This window comes from Myzus persicae, unplaced genomic scaffold (genome assembly GCF_001856785.1).
Source record: "Myzus persicae strain clone G006 unplaced genomic scaffold, MPER_G0061.0, whole genome shotgun sequence".
In the NCBI taxonomy this organism is placed as follows: domain Eukaryota; kingdom Metazoa; phylum Arthropoda; class Insecta; order Hemiptera; family Aphididae; genus Myzus; species Myzus persicae.
Genome location: NW_019104355.1, coordinates 734,801 through 757,691, shown reverse-complemented (window position 1 = coordinate 757,691; position 22,891 = coordinate 734,801). Strand labels below are relative to the sequence as shown.

At 29.3% G+C, this 22,891-nt stretch overlaps 1 protein-coding gene across 2 annotated transcripts in view; it reads left to right on the top strand.

Annotated features, from left to right (window-relative positions):
• Window positions 1–904: 904 nt before the first annotated feature.
• Window positions 905–22,891, top strand: part of LOC111041442 (probable phosphorylase b kinase regulatory subunit beta) — a 37,992-nt gene continuing 16,005 nt past the window's right edge. The window contains exons 1-9 of one of the 2 annotated variants that reach the window (XM_022325714.1): window positions 1,280–1,382; window positions 8,833–8,968; window positions 10,105–10,312; window positions 11,823–12,019; window positions 14,876–15,035; window positions 15,796–15,993; window positions 16,088–16,226; window positions 17,331–17,593; window positions 17,877–17,891. In XM_022325714.1, coding sequence (XP_022181406.1) covers window positions 1,280–1,382; window positions 8,833–8,968; window positions 10,105–10,312; window positions 11,823–12,019; window positions 14,876–15,035; window positions 15,796–15,993; window positions 16,088–16,226; window positions 17,331–17,593; window positions 17,877–17,891 — 1,419 coding nt within the window. Of the gene's footprint in view, window positions 1,383–8,832; window positions 8,969–10,104; window positions 10,313–11,822; window positions 12,020–14,875; window positions 15,036–15,795; window positions 15,994–16,087; window positions 16,227–17,330; window positions 17,594–17,876; window positions 17,892–22,891 lie in introns of both variants that reach the window. The other variant, XM_022325715.1, reaches the window with a different exon arrangement.

The following is a 22,891-nucleotide window of genomic DNA, read 5'->3' as shown; positions in this document are numbered from 1 at the left end:
AGACGTCGATAAATACAGCACTGGTATGACAGTGCTTTTCGAATAAAGTAGGTACCTACTTATATGCTCTGTTGTATGAAAAGCTGTTGTACTGTTGAGTGGTTAGATTTAAACCCAAATTGGAATTTCGGGATAAGATCTGCTCTGTACAAATAAGTTTTGCAATCTTGTATAAAGTTTTTGTTCAATTTATATAAAATCATGTAAGAACATAAACATTTTTAAATACATTTTCAAATTCAAGTTTTGGATTTAGAAACATTAAAAATCCTAAAATGCTCTAAAAATTAATAAAATTAACTTAAAATCTAGACTTGTTAATATAAAGTGCGAATTAAAACTTCTTATTCTGATTAAAAAACACGCGAAACGTGTATGGTATAGAACGAGATAGATTAGAAAACAATTCAAAGTGCATCGGAATCTCGGCCAAATTATTATTTATACCAACTATGAATTTTCACCAACTCAATGGGAACTCTTGAACGGGCTAACGACGTGGTCATTTCATCGGGACATAAAAATTAAATCTCAGTCGCACTAGACGTCTTAGCAAAAAAAAAAAAAAAATGAAAGATGGACTTCATAATACCTACAATGATTATAAACAATAGATTGAGTTTAATTGTTTGATTTATTATTTTTGAACATCATTAGTGAATCATTAGGCAAATAATATTATGACGTTCTGTGCAATTTAACGACCTCACGTTTATAAAAACTCACATCATCTCACCCCGGATTCCTGATCACGCCACTGGCGTGCGTGTATTTTTGGAACGTGCCGTATGCTACGCATGCACTGCAACGCGCGTCGCAAGCACACACTCGACGCCGCTCGAAAATAGTAATAATAATAATAATAATAATAATAATAATAATAATAATTAACAATATAATACCTACGTTCGTGCGAGTTTGTGCGTACAACCGACGTCGGACGTAGTGCCCGCAGAGCCGTGCGTTCAGTAACAGCTGACCCGTCGTCGGCAACGTGCGCGCGTCTCGTTTCGGTCCCGGGCCACAAGTGCGGCGTCTCGACCGACGAATAGAGTACCTACCCGCGTCGCGACGTTCGTGTTTTTATGATTATATTTTTTTTTTATCGCTGTACCGATAAATAATAATATTATCGTTATCGTACCGCAGTGTAGTAATAGTGTTGCGCGGTTAGTCACCGCGGTCGTAATAACGCATTGTTATCTCGTAGTGTTCGACGACGTTCAGTTGCGGTGCGGTGTGGTGTCATTCGCTGCAGACAACGGCGCGGCCGGTCGCGATGAGCGCTAAAAATACGAGTTTCGTCACCGACGTCGACTTGCACCTGAAAATATCCAATTACGAGGAGACGGTCAAGCACTTGGACATCTACTACGGCATAGGTCAGACATATGACCCTCTCCCCCCTCTCCCCCCGGGCCCACAGACGATCCGTTGTGCCACAAGTCAAATGTCGATATCGAATCGTATAATATATGCCTTGATGATGCTTGTGTATAAAAATGTATAACATTGATAGTTTTTTTTTTTCATTTAAATTATATAATATTATTGTCCAGTTTTATAAGAAATTCGTTTTTCAAACGGTCGGCCATAGAGCTGTACAGATAAACTATCACAACTTGTACGCAGTAATTGCAGCACAGCCGTTCTAAGAATATTATTTCTAAGGCAGCCACTATCGTGTAGGCTTCGCAGCTTTCGATCAACCTGTTGATGAAAATATTGTAATTTGTGCGTCATACGTCGTCGTCTCCTTACGATCGTTATGACTTATAATATTATTGTTGGTTCCTAGAATCACTATTTAGGGTCGAAATAACGTACCTATCGGATTTTTCCGGCCGGTCGTCGTGTTCCTCCCAACTCTATAATATAAAAAACTGAACGGCAAAATACGGTCGTCTGTTTGGATTGTTAGTAAATATTTTTGTTAAAATCGAGATATCGAATTTCTGTGTTAAAGAGGGGGTCCTCTGTGACTCTGTCTCTTATGGCCCTAGGACCACCAAGTTTCTCGCCTACGATGCAACACATTTTCGTTCACTTGTTGTATTTGTAATAAAATAATCATAGCGTATTGGGCGAATATATATTTTGTTGGTTCGGATTTGCAGTTTGCATTCACTACATATCTTATACATCTTCATATTATGTTAACTTTATTATAACCATAAAACATGACGTGTGCTTGGCTTCTACGACTTCCGAGTCCGGAGCCTCGTACACGTAGGTAGGTACGGACAAAATATTGATAGCATTGAATACCTACTCACTGCTTGGATATTATTTATTTATTTATATTAAATACGGGACGAGCCCAATAACATTGTTTTGCATATTAAATAATAATTGACATGAAAATAACAAAAAATCTAAGAACGAACAGACAATAATTACACTCAGTAATTGAGGGTCCTCGTTGGCCGGTATCGTCATACGGACAATAGGGCGATTAGTTCAATAATTAAGGGAAAGAGGATCTGGAACAAAAAGTGGGAACTCTGAAATTAACTTTAGATAGGGGCAGTTGCATTAACTTCACCATTAATAAGTTGTAGAAAGAATCGTTATTTTGCCCTGATTATGATGTATAAATAAATATATATATATATATACGGATACAAAATAATAACATTTGAGTCCTAGTTATGACGATCGCTCCGTATATACGCGTATCGTATATTATGTAATGGTTTTTATAATCTAAGTATAATAATATTACTGTCGATAACGAATGATTTATATTATAACTGGATACAACACACGTGCGTTGTGAGTTGTAAGTTATGACACTTAATCACTCTCTCATATCTATTTATCATTACGTAATAAATGTAGTATGGAAATATATTATTTGATGGGTATACGATAAACTCGATAAAGAGTACTGTAGTGTCTATCTACCCATAGTACTATTACTACTATTAGTGCATGGCAGTGTTTCCCAAACTTTTTAACACCACGGAACACTTTGAAAACTTTAGTTAGGTACTTAGGTGTGTCTCGGACCCACGATGTAGATAATGCAGTGTAGTCACTCGGTGTCGAAAAGAGAGTCATAATTTGACGGCATTTAGTGCGGGATTGGTCAGAAAAGAGCACTAAGAAGGCCGATATTTCAAAAAATACTGTGTAGCGGTATCTATATAGGTACATTTAAACCTTAGGAACGAGTGTAGTTTTTTGGATTTTTTTTTTCAAGTGTTAGTATTTTTATGCTTAACGCGTTGGTGTAATCAGAATTTACTTATCCTTACTTACTTTTTGTATTGTTAATACACCGCGTAAAACCTACGTTGTAATTTTCAAGTGGCTTATTTACAATAAAAGAAAAGTAAGTAAAATCACTAACAACTTGAGCATAAAAATACCAACTTTTCCTAAAAAGAAAATTCCAAAAAATGTAAATTCTTAATATTTTAAGCTAAAAAACACGATGTTTCCAAAAATACTCTGAACAAACGGATAATATGTAATGTGTATTTGATTAACAATTTTTGTAATTAATATGATTAATTAAATCATCATTATTACAGATAATAGATCTAATTTTGCTGAGAAGGTACACAAAAATATCGCGATTAAAGTTATCTACTCAGTGCGCTCGGACCACATCGATTTTTTGTAGATCTCATTTTTCGCTCATAAACAATGATCACCTTTTTCTTCCATAGATTTAAGTTTTTGGAAAAATTAAAACAATGTCATTTCTATAATAACAAAGTATACCATTTTTGTTTTGTTCATTAAATTATTTTTAATCACTTTTTGTTCATAATTTATAACTAATGATAACCTACGATTATTGAGCTCGCTTTCCTTTGAAAGTTTCATAGCTTTGGCACAGAGCTACGGCATACCTACCGTCACAATTTTGTCTGTCATCACCTTTTGAGGCAGTCAAAGTACTTCGATTTTCTTCAACTGTATATTTTCTGCTCGGAAAGCGAATATAGTTGGTACTTTTTTTTTTTTTTTGGGGGGGGGGGGGGTCAAAAGTAAAATGTTCAATAGTTTTTAAAAGCGACTAGAAATACTTACAAACAATTATAATCCTAGCCTAGGATTCAAAAAAAGAGTGCATGATATAAAGTACATTTGCTTCAAAGTTTAGTTTTGACGTTAAACTCTATAAGCCCGTATAGCTTGTTGTATGTTGAACTGTGTAATACTAGTAAATGTAATATAATATTAAACTATATCGATTATAGATTGTGCCATTTTAATTGCCGCATGTTATTATTTAATTATAATATAGGCGCCTGGATTTTAAGATACGAATATTGAATTTATCGAGAATATTATATTCCAAGAAAACACCGACCTGTGCTATTTTTACGATAGGTCATTTTGTCCAAAAAATCTTTTTTCTTGCTGTTACGACTCAAAAAATTTGATAAATAAGACAATTATATATTAATAATACCTATATAGACTATATAATTACTATAGTTTATCGGTTACTTACATACCAATGATTAAAAACTACCGAGATAAATAATAATTTATGATTTGTGATTGCGCTATATTATAATTTCATATAATATACAATAATTCATCGTATAAAGTAATATGGATGAAAGTAAATATTGCCAATATTATTATACTCTACTTATCTAATATTGTTACGGTTTTTATACGGTGGCGGTAGTCATACATATATATAAATTGTAAAATAGTTGATTTTAGTGTACCTAGACAAAAGGTTAGTGGCAGCTAATAGATCACTAATTAGTACTCAATAAAATTGATAATGAGAATAAAGTGCAGAAGACTGCGTCTTGTATTATTATATAATACCTAATATAAATCGTAAAAACTCTTTTTTCTATCCGTCGACTCTACACGAAGATTATGATAACAGTAGTTTATTAATTAGGTATTATAACTATTGTTAATAATATAATATTATTTTCGTTTATTCGGAGTTAGTGATATAAAGGGGGAGGGTAACACTCCCCTAGAATATTGGCAATAGTAATTTCTAGTCGGCATTTTATAGTAATTCTTAAGACGCATAATATCTAAAATTTTAATTTTTTTAAAAATTTTTTTTCCTGAACCAACGATTGTAATGGCTACTAAGTGATAAAAATGTATTATTGGCAGATATTATTCGGATGTGATGCTAATAATATATTAATACACGGAAAACTGGAATAATCATCAGTACCTAATAATAATTTTAGTATTATTAATGTATGATGATATAAGAAACACGAATTAAAATTTTGGTATTTATTAATACATTAATAATCATTATCAAATTATATTATAATGGAAGCCGTCAATACTCTATAAGCCAATTATATATTAACATTTCATTTATTCATAAATTCCTAAAATATATATAGAATACGCACCATATAGACCATATACTACTAGATAATAACTGTTTATAAAAATATCATTACGAGCTGCTTAACAACATCTCGGAGTGATGTATGCTATCTTTAAGAAAAAATACAATAATCTACATATCTTTTTATCTTATCCTGCTACTATGCACTAGTGCACTATACTGTTCGTACGATTAATCGAGTAATCAAAAAGCGTCCTCTATGCTGTTACTCTTTCCATATACTTATTTATTGTCTAGTAGTATAATAGATTGATGCCCTAAAAAAAATAAACAAATTATTGGAAATTCGGCTCATTTTATTCCCCCGCTTTCTTAGCGGTTTGCTTTTGTCGTATTTCGTTTTTGTCACCTATTACAACAGATAGGTACCAGCGAACGGGCTTTTCAGTAATCTGAAACTTATCAAACGTAACTTACCTATGTTCCACAGTGACTTCGGAGTCGGACCGACTTAGAAGATGTCAGCACATTTTTTTCTCTCTCTGACTCACGCTCATCGTGGCAAATTTTACATTCGCAATAATGACTTTTTTTAGTCATTTTTTTAAGATGTACAAATAATTTTTCAATTTTAAAATACTAATTACATTTTTGAAAACTATTGCAATTTTTGTACTTTTAGCTCCCCCCCTCAAAGTATTATCTACATTCACTTTCCAATATTGAAAAACACACATCATTGTTAAATAAATACATTTATCACTTCACTCAAATTTAAAAATTTAAATTAGTTGAAATATTTTGGGTGATTCTAGTAATTCCTCGTACAAAAGATACTTTCGGTAATTCGTAATATTCAATTATATGTACGATACCATGCGATAGTCATGCGATACCATGCGATCGTTGATCATGGTAGTATTATGTGAATATTATCATAATTTTTATTGTTTATTTAATATAAAATAAACACTAAAACTATAAGATATTTTTTACACAGAATCTTCTAAAATATTTCATTTAATATTAAATTATTAATTTTAAAATTTTTCTTCAAATATTTTAATATTGATGACTTATTACCCCCGTGTATTATAATTTATAATAAATAATTTATGTTGATATTGTGTTTTAATTTTTTAATTTTTACTACCGATATATTTATTGACTGATTGAGGAAAATGTCTCATTGTTTATAAAAAGTTCAAAAAGATTCAAAATAATTTGACAATTTTACTATGCATGAAACATGGTGATTTTAACATTTGGTGAAAGTTTTTTTTATTGATTATGGTAGAAAAATTTGTGTTGAATCTTAAATTAAAATTTTTAATGTTAGCAATGGAAAGAAAATAGTTAACGAATTCTAACATAAAAATAATTTGAAAATGTTCGACATTTTGATAAATTTTGTCAAAACTTGAACTATAAATGCATATAAAAATATTTGAGCCAATGTATCTTTAATATTTTTGAACAAAACTTATGAGAAACAATGCATTATATTTTTAAATGTTTTTATTGAGTAAAAAAGTCTTTGTCTAGAATAATTAAAAAAAATTTGAAAAATTTCTTATGACTACAAAATATAAATAGCAAAAAACAAGGCAAAATATTTTGAAAATGTTCAATACCCAACCCAAATGTTGAATATTCACCCGTAAACTAACAAATTCTCATGCAACGATTTTCTTATTTTGTTGTTACTAAAAATATAAACATAGGTAATTACTTAAAAATGTCCATCACATTTCTATTAAATCATTTTTTCTTTACGTGATTAAATATTTAAAAAAAAATTTTACTCGTTTTAAATCATTTATAGCTATTTGAAATTGGAAATTTATTTCAGTTTTTTAGTGTATACATTTTAATGAAATAATATTCGTTGGGTAAAAAAACATGACAATTTAATAGAAGGTTCCTCGTGCCTCGTAAGTAGTTATAATAGCAGTTGAGATATGTTAAAGATCTAAGTATTTAAAGTTCAAATTTAAAAAAAATTAACATTTCAACAAATTTAAACATTTTAAAATTATTTTGTAGTTTAAAAAATACAAAATGTTAAATTTTTTATAGCTATAAGAATTGAAAATGTTAAACAAGGATTCTCATAAATATAGTCTATACCTACTATTATCAATGAATCAAAAAAGTATATAGGTAATCAGTTATTTTTAATAGACATTTTAAGTTAAAATTTCTAGTAAATCACATTTTAAAATCAAGAATGACGATTTTAGTTATTTTATTGTAATTTTATAATATTATTTTTGGGCACTTGAGATACTTGGTATACTTAGACTTTTAGAGGATATTGTTATATTATTTAATACACACAATGACAAAACAAAAAATTCATTTGAAAATGTCATTGTGTGTATAAAATATAGCTATGTAGGTACTCTAAAAGTCTCAAGTAACCACACACAATATTTAATGACAATACAATAACCAAAATCGTCATTCTTCCAGGTTATAATATATAATTTGAATTTAAATGTCTATATAACATTGTTGTACTTTAAGCACACAATGACATTTTTCAATTGTAATTTTTGGGAAAAATACTTAAATACTAAATATTAAGGCCTAATGTGTAATAAAATACTTTAATCGCAATAACATCATCAAATATTTTAATAGACTGCGTCTTCGTTCAGAAACATTTTTTGTGTTCAATGATAGTATATCATTAAATTCAAATTTAACATATCCATTACAATAACTCTCTAGACACCTAATGTATAGCAAAAAATCATTTTAATTTGTAATATTATTCATAACTTATAGTTGTCTAATGTTTAGTGCATGGTTTTGTGCCTTTAATACAAACAATTATAAAATCAATTCATTGATTGCTTGGCTAAAAATCTAAAAGTCAACAAGTAAAGTACACGTAAAGTGGTTTGAATAGGTTTGTCAGTTCAAACATTTTGAAAATTTCATTTGGCTTATTAAATAATAATGCAAGTAGGTACATTGAAATGTTCTAAGTATCCATTTTAATATTTTTGAAACACAAATACACAACAAAATAACTAAAATCTTAATAAAAAAAAAAAAAATGTTTATGTGTTTTCAAAATTTCGAAATTGCTATAATATATATGTACAACTTATGGAAAATAGCACTTCGTGATAAAAATTGTTTCCATTTTTTACTTTAAAGTAGTTTACTAATTTTCTAATTTTACCAAAATGGTATAACATTTGTATTTAAATAAGTACTTTAAAAACACGGGCATTACAAAAAATCTTATATTACAATTTCAGGTTTTGAAAATTGTAACAAAATAGAAAGAAAAAACTTTACTCCATTTTTTGAGTTAGGTATAACTTAGAAGTTGGCGTAATATTTTATGTCAATCTTGTATTAGAGCTTATGAAATATTAATTTTGTTCCATATAATTACATGGGTATAGTATCTATTCAGATCCCGCAAAATTCAAAGTATTAATAAGGCCTGCTCATAATGGCGTTAAAAATACATAAATAATAATAAAATAAAATAATTTTATTTTCAGTGAAAAGGCAACTTTTGAGATATCAAAGTGCAATAACCGGTCTATTTCCAGTATTGTCGGATGACGAAAAAGTGGCCAGCGTTAGAGATAGCGTTTATTGTGCTGCTGCAATTTGGAGTTTATTTCAAGCGTACAGGTAATATTTTTTTTCAATATTTTATTTAGGACGTAGGTATCATGAAGCAAAATATTTTTATGTTTGGTAATAAGTAGAGCTCGGATGTTGTAGGAGCTAAAAAGGCAAAATATGCATGCATATATGCACGAAAAATTGCAAAATATGAATTAAAAATGTTAAATATACAAAAAAATTATTCTAAATTCCAAAAATAAAATACATCAGATGTTGCTAATAAATTAATAATATACATAAGAACTATTTATAACTGAAAAAAAAACTTTATCTGGTTAGTATTTTGACATATTATTGAGCTGAAAATAAAATTAATAATATTTTTTTCAGTATTTTTTAAATTACGAAAAAAATACATGTTTTCTAATACCTGTTAAGTTATTGCATTGAACCACCAATACTTTCTTAAGATTTTTAATTTCAATCGAACGACGATTATTCGATAGAAGATTTTCACATCGAGAAAAACTTCTTTCAACCTCAGTTCAACGATAACTTATCGACTATAAGATATAGTAAGTACTACAAATAAGTATTTCGGCATGCTAGCTTGATGGACTAAATGCATTTTATATCGCTGCAATGCTGTATTAACTTTGTAATTGACTATGTGGATGACAGTAAACACCTTTTTTGATAACTTTGTGTTTTATATGTAATTTAAATTTAAGTATATACAGGTTTAAGAGAGAAAAAAATCAATTTTTTTTAGAAAAACATGAAATATGCATAATATGCTTTTAAAATCAATGAAATATACACTTTTTTCGTTAAAATTGTCAAAGTATACAAAATATGCATATTTAACTTTCAATTTTTTAACTCGCCATTTTATATTTCAAATTTCTAGCTTGGTCTGCTATAAATTGAGAGCATACAGAGCAATTTGCAATTCCTACAACTTCCGAGCCCTAGACTAATAAGTAATAATGTATAGTTATTTTATATTTAGTTATGTCATATTGTACACCGTAAAATATTGTTTCCTATATTATTGGATGTATTAAGCGTATACAATATTAAAATAAAATCAAGTAAAATCTTAGGCTAATTAAGTTTTTCGTAACAAACAATGGGGCTAATTTAGAATACAGTCAATTTTATATTTTTTGTTGATTGCACATATTGTATGTATACAGGCGAATAGATGACGACAGAGGGAAATCTTATGAGTTGGGTCAGTCTGCGGTTAAATGCATGAGAGGAATATTGGCATGCTGGATCAGACAGGCGGATCTAATAGAATGTTTCAAAAAACATCAATGCAATAAATTTGCTTTACATTCAAAGTTTAATTTAACAAATGGTGATATTGTTCACTCCGGTGACGGATATCCTCATTTACAGGTAAAGAATATTGGATCTTGTTAATTTAAATTCATATTGTAATTTAAAGAGAACTATTTACTCTCTAGCGACTTAATAATGTATGTAAATATGCTTATACAATTATTTGTTCTATATTTTTAATTCATAAGAATAAGGTTCACATTTTACATAATATATTACACACATTTATTCATTTCCTTATTTATAAGTATCAATGATTAGTTAGTCTCGTTAAACTTGTAAATGTTCCTATACTATATTCATTATTCTAGTAGTCAACATGGGTGTATCTAATTATAAATCTCCTAAGAATACCGTTACATAATTTAAAAATTTTGTTTTGTTTATATTTTATATTATTATTGTTAAATATTATCATTATAATTTTTAGCAAATTACTAAATACAATTTATCACTTGATATGAGAAGATGATTTTTTTTTATGCGGAGTGGGAGGGGGTTCAGGACCACCCTCTTGTTGATCAATTGTAATATAATAAATATAAGTATAAGAATTAATCAATTTTGATAACATTTTCTTTTTAATTATAATATATTCTCACTTGAAGTTGTTTAAAAATACAATATTTGATCAAAGTATACTTTTAAGCTGTAAATAAAGCAAAATATATCTACCTAAGAAATTAATATTTTTAAATAAATAATACATTATTGATACATATTATTATATGGGTATTGGGTAGTATTGCTTACATAGTATAGATCCAACTTAAATTTAAACTTATTATTAACGTTTAATTATTATATTGGATGGTGAGTGAATTGTTTTTAGTAATTTTTTAGGTATATTCTTTGATAATAATGTTTTCGATAAAAATTATACAATAAATACAATAAATCTAATAAATTCTTTACAATATGCCTTTTTGGTATAAAATTGTGGTAGAAAGGTTATAGGCTAGCACTCTAGCAGGTTCTAGATAAAACAATTTATTTATGATTTTATGAAGAATGGATATCCCAAATTTGTAAATATTTCAAGCACATATTATTTAGGTAATATACTAATATGATGTAACTTTGTTCATGATTCGATTTATCAGATGATTTGATAGGCTAATCGAAGTGGTAACACATAAATAAATAAAATTAATCGATGAATATTTAGTAAATATTATGACACACAAAAATATATTAATAATTATAAAAATAATGAGTATCTACCATGTTGTCATTTGATACATCGTAACATTTTAACTTTCTGGAGTAATAAAATAATAAATGTACTTAATCGAGTTTCTAATGAAATACATTTCATCTGTAACCTAACTCGAATAACAATAGACTCTAAAACATTACATAAACCTTGTATACAGTACAGGATTGGGAAGAAATTACTTGCCGGGCTGTCCTCCTAGATCGGCCCAAGTTCCTAAACAATTGTTTTCATCGTTCCTTATAGTTGTACACCTATTACATTATGTAAAATATGGGAGACTTGAAATGTCCCTAGGTCTCTATATTGTCTAATTTATATAAGTAATTTAAATTAATTATTTTTACACAGATTGATGCCGTATCGTTGTATCTCATATATTTGGTCCAAATGACCACATCAGGGCTGCAAATAATTTATACGAAAGACGAAGTTGCGTTTGTGCAAAATTTAGTTTACTATATAGAACGCGCCTACAGAACGCCAGATTACGCTATGTGGGAACGAGGTAGTTCGTATAATGACAACACGCCTGAAATTCATGCAAGGTTAGTATTCCTTGATTCCGTTAGGTTAAAGTCGTTATGATTTCTGACTCGTAGGTACTTTAATCGCATTGACAAAAATCTGCCGTAAATATAACACGTGGAGTTAATACTGAGATCTTGACCTACTACATAAGTAATTAGATTCACTTTCAGAACTAAAATCTACGAAAATACAAAAATATATAACAAAATTAAAAAATAATGAAAGTAAATTGTTTGGAGGACGTCGTACCCAAAGCTGTAGCAACGCTTCAGAGATGCCGGTATTTCCCACCTTGGCTGATTGGCGACGGTGGGACGTACATTTCCCCAACCCCGCCCATTCGATTTTTCAACTTTTTCCAACGCCAATATTTAGTGCTCCATTCCTGCCAATTCTTGTCGCGAATCCCAGAATAATTCCTGCTCAAAAAACACCCCCGCACTTAGTTTTTTGTTTATTGTGGGAACGCTCATTGAGCAGGAATTCTAGGATATGCGACAGGAGTTGGCAGGATTAGAGCACTAAATATTGGAGTTGGAAAAGTTGAAAAATCGAAATGGGTGGGGTTGGGGAAATGTACGTGATGGTGGGCCATACAACACTATGACACCGCGGGTTCTAGTCAGAAACTTACGCTCAACCACGATGTAGATAATACGGTGTAATCACGTTGATTATTCAGAGTTAAAATCAGAAAATCTTAAAATGTGAACTTGAGTATACACTATACATAATAATGAAATCAAATTAGTTTTTAAAAGTATTTCCGCATTACTATAGGTCGACAGTAGGATGGACAAAAACACATGAGCATAAATTGTTTACCGTTCACGGTAGCAACGTCCTATAGCACCACACACTAAATATGATATGGCTTACATGGAAAAAATTTCAGTGGGATTTATGTTCCCATATAGTTTTAAGCGTTCATCATTGACCTTTATACGTTTTAGGTACTATGTGTTTGTGTTAATTATCTATTTTTTTTTTTTTGTTAGCTAAAAGTTTTATTTTAAATGTAACGTTAAGTAGTTTAGGTAAATACAACGTCAAATGATATTAATTATTCGACTTTTTTAAAACAAAAAACAACAAATAATAATGTTTATTTTTTAAAATTTAAATCAATGTCTTAAACACTTTTTAGCAATAAGTCATATGTGTATCATAATGATATATTTAATTTGTATTTTAATTAATTTTACCAAGGAGTTTTTTATTAAGGACTTGCGTGAGTGACAGTGTAAAACAAGGCTGCTCAAATCCTAGGAAACGTCAAAGCATTTGAGTCTGCCCGCCAATAATTTATTGTATTTTAATTTATTATTATCTTCTTAATTTTTGTGTTAAAAAAAATTTAACAATTACAATTTTAATAAAACTACTACACAATGAACTAATTAAGATATTTATTTATATTTCATGGTATTCATTTGAGTAGTTTTTTTTCGTTCAAACAAAGGTGAACCTTACAATTAATAGGCGTAGCGTGATGACTGATGGATTTATATGAGGAGGCAGTGTTTGTGATAATGTTTCTGGTAGACGACATGTGTTCTAAAAATGTTTTAGAAAAAAATGTACGAGGAGCACTAAACAAAATTTGGAGTGGGCTTTACCCTCTATCTTAGCTCCCCAGAATTAGGTCTGCCATTCTACACCTTTATAATGTATGCTCTTAGAATATGGACGAGACTATTGGTTTTGAGATGCATACTTAACATCGCCTGCGTCGTCCACATCGTCACTGTAATTTTTGACGGGACTTCAAAGTCCCGATTAGTAAATAGCATTTAATATCAAACTTCCCTAGTGCATTTAAAGTTATAGAAAAAAAATCATTTGTAATATATTAATTGCATATAAAAAGGTACTTTATATAAAAAATAACTTTCATGCCTCTCTAAATTAATTGAAACAACATAATATAATAATATTGAAAAAACCAACAACTACACGTCTGTTTACGAAAAGAAGTTATCAAAACACGTGATTGTTACTATGACAAGTATTGACAACTGGCATTTTTCTTCCATAATAATTTTTCCTGTTAAAATACGGGACATTGAAGTCCCGCCGGACTATAACAATTGTGGTATACCGTAATATTATGTGGTTTTATACGGTTTTTTTTTGGCTGGGGCTTAATGATTTGACAAATACATAAACTTATTATGAAAATGTAAATTTCTTATTTTCTCGACTTAACTGTTGTCGTACCTGAATTAAATTCCTAAGTGATTTCTTTTGATCCGTTAAATGTTTTTGAATATAATCGGAAAATAATAAAATACCACAGCGGGCTATAGGCTATAAACACCTTGGTGTTTCTTTTTTATATTAAACTTAAATTTTTTAGTCACATCAATAAGATTTTAATAATTAATAAAAATTGTGATGACTTTGATTATAAACTTGCTCTATATATTAATGTTTCATACGGTCTATTTGTGAATATGGCTCAATAATATTGTTGACTCCCAACCAACTTGGTCTTGAGTGAATACCAAAAAAAATCCAGCAAAAGTTCTTAAGGTTTCTCTCATTTAAATGTTTTAGAGCTAGGAAACCACATTTTTTCACTTTTATACTCTCCTCATTTATGAGTTCTTAACCTCGAAAAACAAGGAAAACTTCGTTCGGGATTCATTTTATAATTTTTGTAAGGGGTTTTGCCGGAAATATTGACTGTCCCTAGTTCTTTAATCGTTTTTCCTTCTATACTCTTACTTGTAGTACTAAGCACAAAAATACATTTTATCTTAACACAGAAGTAACTAATTATGCAAGCAAATATGCTCCACATTAGAATTACGAAAACCAAAAACGTTTTACCTTACGAATAAAGCTTACATTATAATGTAATTGTTTAGTTCCATCGGTATGGCAAAAAGTGCATTGGAATCTATTAACGGCTGCAATCTGTTTGGTGACAAAGGAGCGTCTTGGTCTGTAATATACGTAGATATCGACGCACACAACAGGAACAGAAGTATATTCGAAACCTTATTGCCTCGAGAGTCTAGTTCTAAAGTGAGTAATTGCTGCTTTTTGCACCCTCCAAATAATATTATGATATATTATTGACGGTACAATATTATGAAACGTGTAAATATACAAGTGATGATAGCTTATTGTATCCGATAAATAAATTTTTTGGCCAGACATATAATGAATTTACCCAAACCAATATTTTGTTGTAAAAACTAAAAACGCATAGACTGATTTTTGGTTTTTAACTGACATTATTCAAATACCAGGTATACGATATTTATGGACTGGTTGAACATTAAATCAGACGATATATTCTGTCTAAATTATTTTGTGTTATCAAATGCATGTAAAAGACAATGATGTAATAATTGTTTTGCTTGAAAAACAGATTTGTTTGCCATAATAAAGTATTAATTCAGTCAAACCGACACATAATTTACTTTTGTTGTATAAACTATAAAGTTAGGATCTAGTAACTATATAGTTTGTAGTTATTTCTAGTGAAGTTTTTAAAAACTATTTTTTCTCCAAAAATATTCGATACAACATCAGTATTCAAGACGAACGGTTTTATTGCGATATAGCTAATATCCAAAGCTAGATTCAAACGGAGTTAAAATTGGCGTTGCCTATGACCCAAGATAACTTAAGTCCGAAAATCAAAAAAACAATGATTACATTTAAATGGCAGCATTCCGGGTCTACTAAAATAGCATATAAATTGTTTTATCGGTTTGAATATATTTAGTTATCTCTATCATGATTACCATTTACTTATATTAACTAATTATCTTTTTAGGCTGTCGATTCGGCATTGATAACGACCGTGTCTTACCCTGCTTTCGCTACTCATGAGGACGTGTTGGTGTCGTATACCAAGGCCAACATCGTGAAGAAACTCAAAGGCCGCTACGGGTTCAAACGGTTTAAGAGGGATGGTTACAAATGTGCCATCGAGGACAAAAAGAGAAAGTTCTATAACGTCGGGGAAACCAAGGTCAGTGGTTATTGGCGAATCCACGCTTTACGTTAGGAATGTGTTCGATGACACTGCGTTTGCAATCGGTTATATTATATTACCTATGTCTTAGGATTTCGAAAATATAGAGAATGAATGGCCATTATTTTACCTATACATGATAATCGATGGAGTGTTCAAAAATTTGCCGCAACAGGTCGAGGAGTACAAAACGCTGCTGAAAGACGTTATGACCATCGACAGTTTCGGCGGTCTGTGTTCACACTATATTATTATACATTAATTATCGAATTGAGCAAATGGAAATTCCATTTGCCTATAAGCTTACGAACCATGTAAATCACTCCAGGTATATCGATAACGAAACATAGTTAGTCTACTGATATCGACATAAATAGTGACAATGAATCCAATAAGATAATATTGCAGGAAATTATTTTATGCGTTTTTCACTTTTTGTACCATATCCCTTTATACCCATTTATAGCCCTTCAGATCCCTTTTATGCCTTTCCTCCACTTACCCAAAGTTGATATGATAAAATATAGTATATATTTTTGATGAAATGTATAGTAAAGTTCCTTTGTTTAATTACGATGTTGACCACAGTCGACATATTATAACCAACTTGATTGTATGAGTATGATAAATTAATAAATAAATTAAAACTTATACGAATTATTTAAATTATAGTAACAAGCTATAGAATATAGATGATAGATCGGTAGAGTTCACACGCTTATGACTGGTTGGTGATGGAGTTTATATATTATATAGGTACTAGTTTTTCGATTATCTATATTCCCAGCGTATTACATACATATGATGACTTACCGTAGCGTATAGACTATAGAGTTACTCAGTGTATACTGCAGGAAGTTAATATGGACTAGTTCCTAGCACTAAATTGAACTTTGTGCAGTCATTGATTTTCTCAAAATTAAGTAGCTTACCCTCTATTGATTTTAAAGTTGTGTTATTGATGAGAGTGTAATTTTTTTCATATTTTTTTACACAAACAATTTGAAGCAAATAATATGAATACCTACCTGATGTCAAAATATATTATTTAATTTTTTATTTTACTTTTACTATATATTTTAATTCTAATTTAATATAAATATGAAATTTCATTAAATAAACTACATTTGTTTTAAATAATAAATACTTTTTAACAATCACAACAAAATATAAATTTAATTCATTTTTTGCTTATACAATTTGAGCATTGAATAAACAAACGAGATCATTCCTAGATCTGAGTATTTATGGAATTTAAAGTCACAAACATTTTGAATGTACCCTGTAGTAAACTGTTCACTACTTCATTGTCACCCTCCTTCAATTTATTTCAGATCCTTATGTGCCAATGTTCTATTACATCACCAAGGAGAACGTGGAATACGAAAGGGCGGACCCCGGCAGTCAGCTGAGGTCGGCTGGTCCCGAGTACGAGGAGAGCCAAGACCCACCGCTGTTTTTGTGGAACCAAGCATTATACGTTATCGCTCAGCTGCTCACTTCTAACCTGTTGCACATAAACGAACTCGACCCAATTCGTCGATACTTACCGTCCTACAACAGGCCCAAAAGGCCCGGACGTTATTCCGCGTTCCAGGTGAGGAATACAGGCTAAAATCATTTATGTATCATAATATGTGCGCTGTCAATTTGTTTCACGAAAAAATCCACGATCATCAGTGTCGTAGCTCGTAGCCAGGGAGGGGGGGTATTTACTCCCCTCACATTTCATTGCACCGGCTACGTCACTAATTCGATAGTATTATATATCATGGTTATACTATGTTGTACCTTTATGAAAACAATTACAAAAGCGATACCTTATCAATAGTTGTTATTTAATATTTATTTTGTTTCACATGTTTTCATAAACGAACCAGACAAGGCAGAGTTCTGTAAGTAAAACCAACATTTTGACAAAGCATGGTGTGATGATTTTGATGCATTATATATGTACCTCTTACTGTTCATTATTGAACTTATTAGAAACTAACACGATCCTCACGGTCTGCTGTGGCTACCATCATATTTTATAATATAATTTCCAGCGGTGGTAAACTCTCCTGCTAGTATACTCTCTCGGGTCGACATTATGTTTTTCTGAAAGAAATATGTAAACTCTCCGGAGTTGTTTTAAAATTGTGTCGCTAAATATTATAGACGATACAGATTACAAAAAAAAAAAAAAAATAGACACCTTAAGTTTGTTTTTAATTTTACCAATTGAATTATAATGTTAATTTGATTTGAAAATAATTTGAATAATTATTATTTTTATTAGGTATTTAATATAAACTTTAACTATTATAATTTTTTTTAATTAAATTTAATGTAAATATTAAAAAAAATTATGTTTATTTTATACTATTATAAACGTTAAATTATAATGTCTAGACAAAGTTATTACAGACCCGGGAGAGCTTATAATAATTATGTACCTCTCTTGTTCTTCAGGCACCTAGTACTTAAGTAATAAGTAGAGTTTACAGATTATTAAAATCAGAAGAGTTAACAGTCGCTTGGAATTTCAAGGGGTTTATTTTTATTTCATGACGTTTTTGTTCGACAAATGTTTTTTATTGCGAATTTTGAAATACTAGTCAAATTTACAATGTTATTTGTATTTCTTTTACATGGAAATTAAAATAAAATAAAAATCCTTATGATCGATGTACATATATTATCTAAAGTATACGTTATAATATAGGGACAGTACTTATTATTTATAATAAAACCTGCTTATCATTACTGTTTCTAAATAATTAGAAAGCTTGAGTGATTTATATTTTGTACATATCTTCAATAACTTTTCACAGCAATGCTCAATTTTTTGTATGTAAGAGTATAAGCATGTTATGCGTCATACAAATATGTAGTAATTAATTTTTTAAATAATGAAACTTTTGATTTCACAATTTTTGTGTGGATAAGTTTTTATTAATATTCGGTTGTCGAAAATGTCAATATTTATGTAAATATTTTACTAATAGAAGAGTTAATATTTATGTAAGAGAGTTAGAGGTATTTTGGGATCATAATTTATCACCAGTAATCAGTTTACTGGAAAATCAACTTCAATACTCATTCGTTTGAGAATATAAGGGAGGAAGTGAGTATAATACAAACTTCAAAATAATAACCTTCAATAAATAAAAAGATGAGTTCAATTGAGCACGAGCTGTGCAATGTGCATGTAGATTATTATAACAAATGTGAATCGGGTAAATAATTTCTTCTCACTAGTTATCTAGATACATAGTTTGAGTAATTCGTTCAAGATTTTTTATAAATTATTTAAATATATTTTTATGTTATTATTTTTAGTTTTTAGTTTTCAATCCGTAGATTGGTTTACAATTTAATGGTTTTTTCATGATTTCCTCACGGATGCTTCATCCTCGAGTTGTATGTATGAGTCGACTCTTGCAGCTTTTATTCTTTGATTAATACAATTTGTTCTGGGTTTTTTCGGTAATTCCCTTCTATCACATCTTCTAGTATAGTGTTATGGAGTTGTTCGCTGTGTCCCAGAGTTTGATCTATTATATAATGTGTATGCAATTAAGTCATTATTTATGTTATTTGTCTTGGTTTCAAGTTTTATTTTATTTTCAACAAATTATTTTAAAACAACAAATTCATGTTTAAATTGGGCAGTGCTATAAGCTTATGAACTATAATACGCTTATAGCAACATTATTAGCCTCAGAACAGTTGATTGGTTATTCAAGGTTATTTTTAAAAGTTTCGAGAGTTATAACCAGAAAAAGAATCTGAAAATTGCTTATATTTTTTTGTTTGATAAAGTGTCTGGAATAAAGTCAAGAAACGAGAAAAATAAATGATATTCGTATTTAATTTTATTCTGCATTTTGTAAATATTAAGATATTTAGTACCAACGACAGCTGGCAGGTAGTCGAGATTTTGAATTTCTTTCGGTGTCATCCTTTAATTTAAATATATATCTAAGATGTATCCTAATTCCTAATCGTATTCAGTTCCAGGATTTTTACTTAATATAAACAATATCAATTATTTTAGGTTTACTTTATCAAAGAATATCTGTTTGAAAAATATAAATAAAATTTACCTATCCAAATTACCGAATCATAACTCTTTCGTAATCTTGAGAAGAAAGGTTTATTCATTTTTAACGGGAGACCAGAGTTTTTGTCATAACTTGAATTAAAGTTTGGGTATGCCTATTTTGTTGTATTATCAACACGCTTTGGTTGAATTTTATTCCCAAATTTTTCACTGCTGGCTGCACTATAGCACTAAGTCACTATGCTGTGAAATATTTTGCACAGTATTGTACATATTTATATATCACCTATATTATATTTATTTAACCTTTTGATTATAATTAATGTTTATACACCTACAGGATGGTCCGTGTTATATTGTGAGATATTACAGTCCACTATGTATACCTGCACAATAATATTTTAAGCTCCTATAATATTTAATAGTTGTCTGAAAATTAAATTTAAATACATCAAATCTCTGAAATGTGCATTGCGCATATTTTCAATTTACTTGTTCGTATAAAAATTTAGCATAATTTGTCTATTAAAATATGAATTTAATACAGACAATTTATAAATAAACCGATAAACTATCCATTTTAATAATGATATTTTATTTTACTTTGCGTTTTTAGCACTGACTTAAAAATAATACCAACAAGTACAAATCATTTTAAAAACAAGTTACGTAAACTGCAAATTCTTTTAAATGTTTTTGCCTTCACCAACTGTCTTTGTACAACTCTTATGATTTAAATATATAGTATTCATATTAATTTTAGTGTATTCAATATACAAATATATTTATATTATTTAAGACATTCAGGACCCAGGTATATACTAATTTACATTGATTAATATTATCTTTGTCATATTGTACCTATTATGCATTTTTACCATATGAAACGACCAATAACAATTTGTTAAGATAATTTCAGAAATTTAGTCAATGCATTTAATAATTTGTTGATGAATACATCAAGTATTATTGTAACCATAATTTGTTACCTTTCTTTGCAATGCATATGCTTTTTTTCTCATTTCAATGATTCTAGGCTTTTTGGACGGAGAAACTTCTAACATTTCTTTAGAACCAATAGCTTTCCTTTTTTCTCTACATGCCAACACATTTTTCAATAATTTACATTTGCTACAATAAGTGTCTTTTGAACAATTTTGAATGGTGAGGAGACATTGTCTGTGCTGGAGAAAGCCTTTAGTTGATTTAGTGCACAAGTCTTTAGGAAAGTTTGGAAAAATATTTGCTATAGGACTACCATAACATAATCTTATTGATTCAAATTTTTTAATATTATTTGAAAAATCTTCAATGTTTTTTGCAACTTCAATACCTTGTTCTGTTATATCAATAAGTTTACCATTGACAGCATAAGACACTTGACCTTGTTTATTGACTTGTATACTTCTTTCAACAGTGGGTACTGAATTAGAGTTTGCAATAAAAATAACAAAACATATATCTGTATTTTCTACTGTCATAGGTAATTTCACCCATGGACTACATTGGAAGTTGGCTAACTTATGATACAAATTATCTAAAACATAAATATAAAATCAATCAAATTAACTATAGAGTATTATTTGTTAATTCCAATGATCCATTTAATCTCTCACATTTTGTTAATTTTAATGAATTTAAAAATTATGCAGGTATAGTGTACTAGGTATCTCAAATGTAAATTATTTTTGTATTCCAATTCTATTTTAATTTACCTATATCTGTTTGATGCATGTCATATTATTACTGTTTTTTATATTACATATTATGTTTAAATTAATGAATTCAACTCATTCACTTTCAAACATAATTGATTATGTAATGAGATTGCAATAAACTATCATTATTATTATTCATTAAATTATTTAAATTTAGGTAGTTTGTAAGTATATTTCATATATGAATATATACATAATATTATTGTTAAAATTTTACCTTCTATAAGATAAGATTCTTGTTTTATTGAACAATTATTAATGCAATCTTCAGAATTTTCATTACTAAATTTACTTATTGGTGTAATTGCATGACGAACAGCAGGCAACTTCCGATGTTTTTTTAGATTAGATAAATATGAAGGACCCGGGAAAATTGAAGGTATGGTTCCCTCTTTAAGCTTCCACTTAGTATATGGTACCTACAAAATTAAATTAATTTACAAAAAAAAAAAAAAATATATTATCATATAAATACCTTTACTGAACCAGATTCCCAATACTTTATGATATCTTCTTCCTTGAAATGTTTTTCACATACATATGAATTATCTTTAAGTATAAAATCTTTTCTAGGAATACACCTTTGCCATTCACTTCGTAACTTAGAATCTTTAGGAGCACCAAATTGGTGCACTTTTTCAATGTTACTTTTGTACCCAGATGTACAACCAACGATTATACATTTAACCATTGTCAAATGAAATATTAAAAATTAAAATTAAATAACATTAATATTAAATAATAGATCACGAAAAAAAATACAATGTTCATGACGTACAGACAACAGCAGTTATCATCTACTTGGCCGTTCGCGGTTTTTTATTGTTCGATGTTTACAAGTTTACGTCTCAAGAGTTGAATTACTTGGATACTGAATAGAGATAATAAATTGATAATAATGTAATCTAATAAAAATTATTTTGATTTATAATTTTAGTTATGTACAATTTGTTCGTAAAAATGTTTAATTCCGAAATATAAGTTAAAAACAACTATAAATACTATCTTCTATATGTTAAAATAGGGCCAAGTACACCTAGCGCTATTAGTTGCGTATGGTCGCCACCACGACATAGCCAATACACGGGTAGCATAGGCGTGAGCTCCAACCTGTGTAGATAACCGTGGT